The sequence below is a fragment of the Convolutriloba macropyga genome, chromosome 7 (genome assembly GCF_964194025.1).
Source record: "Convolutriloba macropyga chromosome 7, txConMacr16.3, whole genome shotgun sequence".
Taxonomy (NCBI): domain Eukaryota; kingdom Metazoa; phylum Xenacoelomorpha; order Acoela; family Convolutidae; genus Convolutriloba; species Convolutriloba macropyga.
The window spans coordinates 31,727,318-31,740,739 of NC_134474.1; the positions used below are offsets into that span (position 1 = coordinate 31,727,318).

Sequence of the window (13,422 nt, forward strand, 5' to 3'; positions counted from 1 at the left end):
ATAGAAATGCATGGTGCGCCAAGTTACGCATGTGAAGCAAGAGGAGGTCATTCTATTTCCAGAAATTATATATAAATATATATATATATATATATATATATATATATATATATATATATATATATATATATGTATTATATATATATATATATATATATATATATATTTAATCAGGAAAACTTAGTGATGAAAAAATTAAAACCTTGCTTATATTTATAGACGGTGGCCCAAAATTAAGAAAATTTAGATACTGTTCCGAAACATAATTTTATCCGTCATTGCTTTTGCTAGCGAAGGCACTCGGGCCGAGGTGGCAACGCTAAAAACGCAAAATTATGTAAAATTGGCGTTGAATTCGTTGAATTTATGTAAGATCAACGCATGAGCGTAAATCTTACATAAATTCATTGCATTCAACGCAAATCTTACACATTTTGCGTTGAATTTAGCGTAGATCTTACATATTTTGCGTTGAATTTATCTTTGATCTTACATATTTTGCGTTGAATTTAACGTAGATCTTACATAAATTCAACGCATTCAACGCCAATCTTACATACTTTGCATTGAATTTAGCTTAGATCTTACATAAATTCAACGCATTCAACGCCAAACTTACAAATTTTGCGTTGAATTTACCGAAGGTCTTAAATATTTTGCATTGACTTTAACGCAAATTCTACACATTTTGCGTTGACTTTAGCGTAGATCTTAGATAAATTCAACGCATTCAACGCCAATCTTACATGCTTTAGCGTATATCTTACATATTTTGCGTTGAATTTAGCGTAGATCGTACATAAATTCAACGTAATCAACGCCAATCTTACATATTTTGCGTTGAATTTAGCGTAGGTCTTATATATTTTGCGTTGCATTTAGCGTAGATCTTACATATTTTGCGTTGAATTTAGAGTAGATCTTAGATAAATTCAACGCAATCAACGCCAATCTTACATACTTTGCGTTGAATTTAGCGTAGATCTTACATATTTTGCGTTGAATTTAGCGTAGATCTTACATATTTTGCGTTGAATTTATCGTTGACACTACGTTATTTTGCTTTTTGATTTTTTGTGTGGGGCGTACGTGGGGGAGGGGGAGATGGGGTACGTGCGGGGCACGTGACGGGGGGGGGGTTGGGTTACGTGTAGGGGGGTGGGGCACGAGGGGGGGTGAGGGGTGTTCGAGGGGGCGTGGGGTGTACGTCGCGGGGAGTTGGGGGGTTGAGTTGGGTTGGGTATATGGTTGGGGTATGTGTGGGGGTACGTGGGGGTGGTTGGGTCAATTTTTTGCAATTTTTTTAAGAAATAGTTTTAAAAAAATTAGAGTTAAAACTGAACAAAAGCCAAATAAGATCTGAGCTGAATCTAAGCAAAATTATCTAAGATCTACGCTTAGAAACGCCGAATTTATTTAAAACGTGCCGTTATATTCAGATTTGTAAAGAGTGCGGATCCTAAGAAAATTAAGCTACTGCGGAACAGTGGTAGAAGAGACCACAAGTAAGCAGGAAGGCAGAGGTTCGAGTCCCATACCCAGAGTTTTAAGCCTTGAGTTTTTTGTAAAATCAACGGACGCTAAGTTCAACGCAAAATATGTAATATCTACGCAAAATTCAACGCAAAATATATAAGATCTGCGCTAAATTCAACGAAAAATATGTAAAATCTACGCTAAATTCAACGTATTTAACGCAAAATTATGTAAGAAAATTGCGGTGAATTATGTAAGAAAATTGGGTGAATTGCGGTGCTAGTTACCGTTGATCTTACATAAATTTGGCAAAATTCCTCTGCCCGGGCATCAAGTCCTTCCGTTTTTTCACTTCAAAAGAAACGAGATGATTGCAGCGACAAATAAACAAGAGTTCAAACTTGCCTCAATCATTTTTGCAGTAGTACCTCAAAAATCACGCAGAACATTTCAGTGGAGTTGAGATTAGATAGTGAAACTAAAATTATGTCTGCTCTGTTTTATATAATCATATCCAGATTTAAATATGAACACCCGGGGTCGAGTTGTTCCCTACAAAAACATGCAAGAGTGGGGCTGCAATCAGAGGTTTTTTTTTTCGAAAATGCAGTCAAACTCTTACATGTTTTTGGTCTGCAACGGTCTGCCAAGGGTGTAGTGCTGCAAGAGCGGGGCTGCTAAGCGTGTTAAAGCGATACGTAAGATTCAGCCTGCATTGGAGACATTTCCTAAAATAAACTCCTACTCTAACAACGTTTTACAACCATTGGAAAACCTCTGTAACCCTTCAGCCGGTTCTTCTTAACCGGCAGACCACGGATGCCTGTTCACTTCTTGTCAGTTCATCTATTTGAATAAAACTTGTTAAACAGTTGAAATAATTTACCCCTCTCAAAAAATTAAATCCTTACTACTGCATCCTTTTTCCCAACCTCTTCAAACTCATTATAACACTTCTTGACAAACTATAACATCATTCTCGCATCATTTCACCTCCTTTGGCAGCCCCACTCTTTTTTAGCCCCTTCAACCGGGGTTTTTTACCCTTATTTTTACCCGTATTCCTAAATTGATTTGCAGCTCATGGGGGTTAATTAAGCAAAAGTTCAAAATAATTGAACCCAACTCTTATAGCAAGTTATCTCCTGCCAAATTGAATACCCCATTCTCATATCGCTCTGCACCCCTTAGACAAAGTAACCTCTACCTGTTACAGCCCGGGCCGGGATGTCAACCCTGAAAACGCAAAACTACGTAAATTGGCGGTGAATTTACGTTAACATCTACACCCGAGGCCGTCAAAAGAACGTATTGTCGTTTCTAAGCGTAGATATTTACATAATTTACCGGTGACGTCTTAACAAATAGGCGCACCAAAATTAAAATTTTTGACGTGATTGGTTGGGAAATTTAAAAAACTTTACATTTATGCGTTCAATTAGCCTAAATTGGACATAGCCTGATTATAGATTAGATTTTTTTACCGCATCTTGCCATGCCTCGCAGGCCATGGCCATTCCTCAGCGGCCCGTGGGACTTGAAATGAATCTATCACAACCAAACATAAGATCAGTTTTCCCCCCCAAAAAATATGATTTTTCTCCTTCGGCTTATCGTGATTTCTTAGCAATTTTACGTTATTATTCATTCCTATTTTAAAGCATGGAGAAAATGTTGAGCAATCATCCAATCAGAAAACAGTACTCCAAAGTTCCCAATTGTGATTGGCCAGTAATAAGATTTTTTTTGTACGTCTGCCATTTTCACTAGCCCCTAATTTACCGTTGAATATAGCGTTGATTGTACAAAAAATTGAGTTAATCTTAGCGTTGATCTCTTAAAAATTTTAGGTTTCTAAGCGTAGAATTTTTTTACGTTCTTACACAAAATCTTGCGTTTCTAACCGTTGGTCATGCAAGAATTTGCATTCTTAAGCATAAATTTTCCATAGTTCTGTTGTTTCTAAGCATAAATAATAGATTCTTTTGTTATTTAAAAATTCAACGATCTGTTGTTTCTGTTGATCTTGTATAGTTCAGACTTTAATTCGGCGTTCAACTCACAGAGATCCAACATTTAATTTTTTGCATAAGTCATAAAAATAGCGTTTACAAAACTCAAACTATCAATAATTCTTAGTCGCATTTACACAAACTTGAGTTCTACAAACATGGATACGTATATGTATATGTATATGTATATGTATATTTATATGTATATGTATATGTATATGTATATGTATATGTATATGTATATGTATATGTATATGTATATGTATATGTATATGTATATGTATATGTATATGTATATGTATATGTATATGTATATGTATATGTATATGTATATGTATATGTATATGTATATGTATATGTATATGTATATGTATATGTATATGTATATGTATATGTACATGTATATGTATATGTAAAATGTATATGTAAATGTATATGTATATGTATATGTATATGTATATGTATATGTATATGTATATGTATATGTATATGTATATGTATATGTATATGTATATGTATATGTATATGTATATGTATATGTATATGTATATGTATATGTATATGTATATGTATATGCATATATGTTAATTTATTTGTATATGTTTATGTAGATTTATATGTATTTGTTTTCGCCAGTGTGTAATAGTAATTAATGAAAAAATTTGAGAAATAACAAAAACAGTGTAAACACGAACGATACATTTTCAAGCATACCCAAAATTCTAGGTAGTCTGAGAAGAAATCCAATCAGAAACACTGAAAAAGATAGCACGTCCAGAATGTTCCACGCGTTGTCTAGAAAAGCCCATATCCGGCTCCTAGGACCCAGACTTTGGATAGAGTAGAACTGATAAGCTTCATCAGCGGCTAAGGAGAGCACCCACACTATCACAATCCATTCCAGGGCGGTTATTTCATTTTTCAAACCTATGCACAAATTGGAAAAGATCTGAAAATGGACACACCAGAGAGAATTGTTTCGTTTTTACCGATAACAAAATGTCTGTATCGAAATGGCGGGAATAGATGATTGTTTTTATACGTGTATTGGTTTGTATAGCTACGCACACTAAAACTCTCTCCCGCGAACACACACGATTATTCTTCTCGTTTTAGGAAAAGGCGCACCAATATTGTTTGAAAGTGGCGTCTCGTGTAATTGCACACGCGAAAAATTTCCCCGTGTAAGAAAAAATTACTTAATTTTTTTTGCGTGAAGTAGCGTATGAGGCTCATTTACACGAGAAGTGGGTTACATTATATTTTAACCATAAAATTCTTCATGTCAATCACACCATAAATTGTGCAAATTGAATGCAAGTTTTTCTGTAAAATTAATCGAAATTTCATGTGTTTTCATACAAAATTATGTGTGATTTTCCGTTCAAAATTCTTATGGAAGCCCTTCCCTAGTCGAGCTTACACGCCTATCTTGTAAGATGTTGTAAGAATCTTGCAAGAGTCTTGTACCAAATTGTATAATCTTACAAGATTCTTGCAAGATTCTTACAGGATCTTACAAGATAGGCGTTAAATGCAAGACTCTTACAAGATAAACATGTAATCTTGTAAGAGTCTTACAAGATAGGCGATTTCTCTTGCAAGAATCTTACAAAATAGGCGTTTTCCCTTGTAAGATTCTTGCAAGATAGGTGTTTTCTCTTGCAAGAGTCTTACACAGCTGAAAGCAGAAAATCAGCGTCTAAAATTCTTTGCCGTAAATCAATTTTGCTATCAGGCCTGAACAAAAAGTTTCATTTCAACTTCACCGTAAATAAGGTATTTGAATTACTCTACTCGAGAAAAATTTTCAAATAATTGTTTCAGTGGTTTTCTCAAATATTTGTTTACGGCTCTTAACACTTGGGTGCAGAACTAAAAAATTCCATTGAAACCAAACTTTTTAACATAATTTTGCCTTTTAATTCACAGCTTTTAGTTAAACAATGAAAACAAAGTTTTTAAGTACGTTTTTATTCCGTTTCTTTTAGTTTCCTAATTTCTACGACGTGTTCAGAAAACGCCTATATTGTCAGATCTTGCAAGACATCTTGCAAGATAGCCAAGTTTCACAAGAAGGCTTACACACGCTTATCTTGTAAGATCTTACAAGATGTCTTACAAGATAAGCGTGAAGATGCAAGATCTTACAAGATAAGCATGTGGATGCAAGATCTTACAAGATAAGCAGTTTTTGCAAGATTCTTACAAGATTTTACAAGATAGGCGCGTAAGCTCGACTAGGGTTAGAAAAATGTGTGTTTTTACAAAATTTATCGTGTGATTCACACGAAAATTGTACCGTTTTACAATTTCTCGTGTAAGTGAGCCTAAAGTCGTGTAACCTTTTTACCATTGGAAATCGGGTAAAGAGTGAGCTTATCAAGAGTTGAAGTTGCAAGTTGAAGCTGCAAGTTCCGAAATTCCAGATAAAAAACAATAAGATTTTTCCAAAAGTTATGATAAAGGCAGCAGAGAGTGAATTTACAGCAATAACTTTTTGAGCAAACACCACATAGACATTGCATTAAAATATTGTTCGGAGAACAAACCAAGGAGTTAAGTTTAATCACGGCATAAAATGGAAAATGAATGGAAGGAATGAAATATTAGAAGAAAAAAGCTAAGACATAGTTCTTTCTTTTAAACCGAACTTCCGGATTTTCCAATGATGATCTATAAAAAAAGACAAAAAAGAAGAAAAAAAGAAAAAGAGTAAATGCCGATAAGCCTCAGAGCTTTCTCATGATGCGGTGAGAGAGATATAGTGGTGGAAAATTGGGAAAACTTAAGTCGGTGACTTGGCCTTCAAAACCACCTTAGAAGATGTTCATAATCACGAATATAGAAATCTGGAAAATCAGGCAGTAAAATTTTTGGTCAAAAAAGTTACATTTTAATATGGAAAGCAAAAACCATTTAATCCAATTGAGTGCAATTGTTGAACAAGAACCTGACATTATTTTTTTCTCTTTGTTTACAGTTGTTTCTTAGTTGGTCTAGATCTTGAAAATGACCGAAAACTCTTAGAAACAGCTATAAACAAAGAGCAAAATGGAAATAATGTCAGGTTCTGTTTTTTTAATTGCGTTCAATTTCATTTAATGGTTTTTGCTCTACATAATAATGTTTATTTTTTTCTGAAAAGATTAGTTTTTCCAAATTTTTTTATTTGTCATAATGAACATCTTCTAAGCCTGTTTTGGATGTGTAGTCATCTAGTCAAGCTTTGCCAATTTTCTATCAAAATATCTCAACGCATCATGAGATCGCTCTGAGGCTTAAGGGATTTTTTCTGAATTTTTTTCGTTAAAAATCTTCATCGGAAAATCCAGATGTTCCTTTTGAAAGAAAGAATTATATCTTAATTTTTTTTTCTTCTAATTTTTCATTCCTTGCATTCATTTCTTCATTTATGCCGTGGTTCAACTTACATCTTGATCAAGGGGTACTTATGCTATCATCCTTTTGTTCACATACCAAAGTTTTTTCCAATAAGTTATATTTGTTTACATTATGTTCCCTATTGTAACATTTTGTGTAAATTTCCCTAACTTTTGGCTAACTTCTCAATTATTCCTTGTTTTTACGAGTTTTATTCGTCACTGACAACAGTAGTGGATAAAACAAGGGATTCAACCACTAGTAAAATTTGTCCCTTTCTCCTAACGCCAATCGCGCATGTCGAATCGGGCCAAATTTTGCTGTTTGTTGAATCCCTTGTTTTATCCACTACTATATTCATCACTATAAATACATATTACACGCATAATTTTGTGTACAAAAATGTACATAGCTAGTATAATTTATGCATTTCATACACTTATATCCAAAAGTTCTCAATGCTAATTTTAAGCCTAATTTCATATCTAATATACCAAACTATACTGAAATAAATCAGGTTAATCATCTCACAAAGTTTTTTTTCAATAGAATCGGATGGACTGAAAATGACTCAAAATTGCTTAGAAGTCGATAATAAGAAACAATTTTCTTTAATATTTTGACTTTACCCTTGGAGACAATTGATCTATGATGTTTAACTGAGTGATTCTATGTACCAGTGTACATTTTTTTGAGCCGAGTCTTGAGAGGTCTTGTTAAAAGGTTGACTCGCCTTTACCACGCTACGGCAGTACTGCTCGACCTTTCTTAATGGCAACTGTGGGGGAGGGTGCAACTACAGAATGCTTGAACGCTTTTAGTTTTAATTATTAAGCTGACTGAACTCTTAATAATCAGGTGAATATATTAATATATTAACACTAAGGATATCAATATTAATGTATCATTTGTAGGGACATCAATATCAATATTAATATTAAATATATTTCTCAATAACCAATCACTTGTTTATCATTTATGAAAAATGTAGTTCTGTCATGCACCTAGATTGCAGCTGGCTATCCTTCTGAACTTCTGCCAAAAACATTGTAAGGAACTTTTTCCATTCTGAGTAGTAGTCTGTTGAGACTAGGATCCTGGGATAGCTTTCACACGCTTGAGAGAAGTTGATATAACTCTGGATAGTAGAGTAGGAATATCCTTTGTCGTTCAGTAGTTTTTTCCAGGGAATATCCTTATTGTTTTCTTGATGATTTTGTTTCACTTTCCCCCATATGTATCCTCTGTCAGAAATTGTCAGTAGATATAAACGATTCAGCTTTCCCTCCATGTTATTGACTGTGGTCAGATAATACTCAAATTCACCAATATTGAATGAATTCCTGAGTTTATTGTGCAAAGATAAATATTCCGGCACATTCACTACAAACTTGTCCAGTGTTTCCTGATGCTCGTAACTTAGTAGGTCCTTCTTGAACTTGAGGAGGAATAACTGGAAGAGTTCTGTTTTAGTTCGTTTCCCAGTGTCACTTTCAAGTTCGGCGGTGTTGTCGGGAATGTTTTTGTTCTCCTTACAAAATGTAACCATTTGAGTTGTTAAATTAGTCAACTCGTTTAGATTTTCTTCAGATAAAGAAGTGCACGATAAAACTCCTGTTATTAAAGTCTCGTCGAATGACAAAAATTGTTTAAAATTTTGCGCTAGTTTTTGTAATGAAGTGAAACTCATGATAAATAGCTAAAATGTGCCGTGGAGAATAAAGGTCCCCTCACGAAGAATTATTCTAGAACATTCTTTTTTCTAGAATATTCTGACAGGATTTTTAAGTTAAAATTAGTTACCCTTTCCCAAGTAATCACCTGTTTGAAAGTAAAGTAATATTTAAGTCCTTCTATTATATTGAAATCTTTGTATAATTTATTAAAAATTAAATAAAAATTCTAATAAATACTCACCTTACTAGCTAATTTTTAAGGGCATCATATATTCGAAATTTTTACTTGTTTGATTTCATTCTGTTAGTGGTGGTGGCTTTCTTTGTCAATGGTGGCGGCCATTTTAGCATGACATGCACGTTTCATTCGATCTGCTAAGCAGTTTCACTGATGCGTAATGCGATGTTAAACCAAGCTTGTTGACTTCTTGTACTATTAGTGGTTGCTATATATGAAAGAAAGCGAACAAAAAGAGCACAGTCAAAAACACTGAGATCGGTGGAAACACAGTGATTAGTTTTTTTCTGTGTCTTCATGAATATTATACTTATAAACATGCTCTCTGAATTGATTTCTTGTGTGACCATATCTATATCTATGAAGATAAATACATAGTCTACATTTCCTATTTCTAAATCTATATAATGATATATTTTTATAAACATTACACATACTACATGTTAGATATTGATCAGGATCAGAATAATGATATCCCAAATGTTCTATATAAACTTTCACTTTAACCATATTTTTACATACATAACAAGAATATTCTAATTCCTTACAATTATTACAACATTCTTTCCAAGGTTTATTTATACACTTTTTGCATTTCATTTTCATTTTTCGAAAAATTATTTTTTGATTATTCCCCTTATTAAATAGATCATGTCCCAATCAAAGAATACTAGTGTCATAAACTTCTGCGATGTCTGTAGTCTATCCTTTGAATCAAAGAAGGATTTATACAGGCATCAATCATACGATCTCAAACATAAGGAACTATTGGAGAAAATGTTTGAATCTGAAGAAGAAGAAATCTTGGAGAAGGTGTATAATTCGGATGAGGATGATTATATTATTAAAACTGAAGATATTATTAAAACTAAAACTAAAGGAGTACCCCAACCCGAAAACAACATCTACTCTAAAATTAAATCAGCGAAGCCGTTTCACGGATATGAATGTAAAGAATGTCATGAAGAATTTAGGAATAAAACAGCTCTAACTACTCACTCATATAGTCATAATCGTAAGTATCTAGAAAACACAGAAGACTTCGTTATAAACTCCAGCCAGAACATGAGAGAATTTTATATTACTGATAAAAGTGGGAATTACATTGAAGATATAGACCAAGCAACTAATTACTCTTTAGAATAAATTAAAAACTGTTACCAGTTCAGAAAAGTTTAGAGTTTTAATTATAAGATCACGGTTGAATGTGATTATAATCGGTGGCTAGATTTCAATCGATGGCTAGATTTCGAAAACGAAATATATGAAGGTTATGGTTATCATTTTGAGTTTCTTGGAATAAGAAGTTTTCAGTTAAACATTGAACCAACTAAAGCATCTATTGGTAGTTATATAGATTTACCTCCTGATCTCAAAACTCTAAATCGATATTAAGTATACGTAGTTATAAATAAAATTGCTTACAACTAACTCTAACTGCTTGGCTACATCCCGCCCCACACCTTGCAACTCGAGAAAGTAAATATGTAGATAAACTAATTGAACCAAGACAATAACATGAAGATGATTTTGCTTATATAATAAGAATACAGAAATTGTATAATTTCAATATTTGGGTACCCACACCTTGTGGTAAAGGTAAAATAGAATTGTTTAAAAAAGTGGATGATTTTAATAAAGATAGAAAAGATGTAAGAATACTAGTTTGGAGTAATGGTCAAAAAGAACACTGTGCCCTAATAAAAAAAATAGAAACCCTGTTAGAACGACCAAATAAAAACAACATAAAATATTATTATTGTGATAGGTGTACCTATTGGTTTAACTCACAAATTAAATATGATAAACACGAATGCAACAACTCATTCAAACCAGAGATTGTTTGTCCTATGAAAAAAACATATTACTTTTATAAATGAACACAAACGTCAGAATATAAAAAATATTACAACTGCCGATATAGAATGTTGCATTGTTGATCCACGAAGCGGTTTCACCGATGTCACAACTAATGATTTAAAATATGTAATAGCTGAACATATTCCAATAGCTGTGGGTTACACCTGGCAAGGTAACTTCAAGCACTACTTCGGTCTAGGCTGCATCAAAACATTTGCTAGAGATCTGTTAGAAATAGAAACTGAGAATAACTTCAAGCGCATGAAACAAATGATATTCACAGAAGAAGAATAATTATATCATGAAACTAATAACACTTGTCATATCTACAGTAAAACATGTATTAATAAAGTAAGAGATCATTGTCATGAAACTGGTAAATATAGAGGACCAGCATGTAAAATATGTAATCTAAGATACAAACAACAAAACTTCATTCCAGTAATTTTCCATAATGGCTCTGGCTATGACTTCAACCTATTATACAGTGAACTCTTCAAACAGAATATTGATAAAAGAAAAGTAGATATTATACCACTAGCTGCTGGTAAGTCTAAGATGTTTAGTATTGGTTGTCTCAAACTCTTAGATAGTTATAAATTCCTAGCTATGCCTTTAGATCAATTGGCAAAGATATATGGGTGTAAAACTAAAACATTATATCCGTAGGAATACCTTGATTTAGAGTCGTATAGTAGCAAAGCTACCTGGGGAACCACGACAAAGTCGTATAATAATCTTAGGTAATCTAAAAATAGAAGACTTCAAATCCTCACAACATAATAAATTACCAACACAAGAAGAAGTAGATAACTTTAATAATGAAAACAGTCATAAAACTGGAAAAGATCTAACTTTAGAGTATTTACAGAATTTGTTCTCAATTTTCTTCTCTTTCTATTCTTCTGAATTTGCAAAGGTTTCTGATTATCAAGTTTTGCTATTTTGCTTATTTTAAGAAATCAGGCTTTTTTCAGCGACATTTATGCATTTTAGACTTGGTAGAATCAACGTGAAAAGAATGGTACGCTCGCAGAAAAGTGTTGATATAATTTATAACGCTTAAATATTTTTCTTCGTCACTTTTAACTCTTAGGTATCCCCCATTACTAGCAACAACTTGATTCAGAACTATGTTTTCCAGTTCCACTGCTTGTTGCAACGCAACCCATTATTGAAGTTTTCTCATTGATACGTGTTCCTCTGTTGTGTTTAAAACACAAAGCATTTTTTTAAAAATACTGATCTGTTCTCTTTTGTTAGACTTTCTACTGCGTAGTAGATTGCAGGCAAAGTCGTCTTTAAACAAAACCAGACTACAATTATCTTGAAAAAATGCGATTCATTTATATTTAATGGAAATAAAAGAAAAGCAATTACGCCAAACTGACGCACACCTATACCAATCAATTAGATTTTACTTTCTTGATTATAAAAATGCTACTTTTAAAATTTGTTTTATTTTATTAACTCCGCTATTTCTACTCTTAAACTGTACTTAGAGTATCTGCTGAGCAATAATTCATTGTTAAATTTGTCAAACGGTTTACCCGGAAGTCACCGAGCAAATCAGCTCTGAATAAGTCTAAAGCATTCTGTTTTTCTGGATGAGCAGTACTCTGTTTATGTCACAATTTGCACTGGCTAGTCTTGAGTTAAATTCATTGCATGAAAAACAATATGCTCAGCTTAACTCCCGCCAACAAGGTTCTCATTATACGCGATTTAAACTTCCGCGTGGGTACTTTTAACAATTAAATTGCGTAGCAAGTTGTAACCGGTAGGCTAATTGGGTTTTGTGGTAATTGCTTAAAAATTAGCTTAAGTATGAAGAATGCGTTTACTATTTTAGTAATTACTAGTTACTAGCTGCAAACGGATGTCGCAAATCTACTGAGACTTAATTTAGGGGTATGAGTACTTTTCAGATTATGCAGCATAAATTCAGTCTGGGTGAACTCTATGAACCTAAATTAATCATAATGAAGAAATACTGTACATAATGAAACTTAAAATTTTCTGGATATCCAACTACCAGAAATGAATTAGGTTTTATTCTTGAAATGTGCTGGATCAGTGCTAAAATAAGTCCGGGTTGATCAACCAATAAGCATGCACTGAAGCCTCTTTTTGTGAAAATTAGAGTCATATAATTTTTTTTATCAAAGTAACATAGATCTTTCTTCTATCACTAAATCCGAATTTTATTTGATTCGAAACTATTTTTTTGTTTAATTATTTTATTGTTTATTTGTTTTAACTTATTGCTATTTAGACTTTCTCATTAAAAAGTGCTTCAGAAAGAACTTGCTAAAAGCTGACCAAATATAAAGATAGTTGTGAAAATTTTGGCCTATTTAATTTATTATATTCCGGTGTCATCTAATCCAGTTATTTAATTAATTGTTCCGACCCCTTTGAATGGGGGAACTATATACTGAAATGGGTTTTATTCATCAGACAAATTTGACGGATTGATATATTTACAGCAGAGAGTTCTTTGTGGTATCATTAAAAAGCCCGTCCAGCGTAGAACTTGGAATTAAAAATATTTTTTTTTATTTTATTTTCGAGAACAAATTCTAGATGTCTAAATGTTTGTGACTATTAGAACGATTTGCATAACTTTTATATTCAATATTTTCCGGAATTCTGAATTAACTTTTGTCAATTTTTTTTACAAAATATGCTAAAATTGTTAAGAAAGGTGTTGTTGGTTTTATTTCTAAAGACAAAAAAGTTTGGTTGTCTATTTTGGATAAACATTTGGGGGAAC

The 13,422-nt window shown here is 32.8% G+C and overlaps 1 protein-coding gene across 1 annotated transcript in view; it reads right to left on the reverse strand.

Annotated features, from left to right (window-relative positions):
* Positions 1-13,422, reverse strand: part of LOC142343014 (uncharacterized) — a 221,922-nt gene that overhangs the window by 4,758 nt on the left and 203,742 nt on the right. Inside the window, exon 5 of the mRNA XM_075394698.1 lies at positions 4,203-4,415. Coding sequence (XP_075250813.1) covers positions 4,203-4,415 — 213 coding nt within the window. The remainder of the gene's footprint in view (positions 1-4,202; positions 4,416-13,422) is intronic.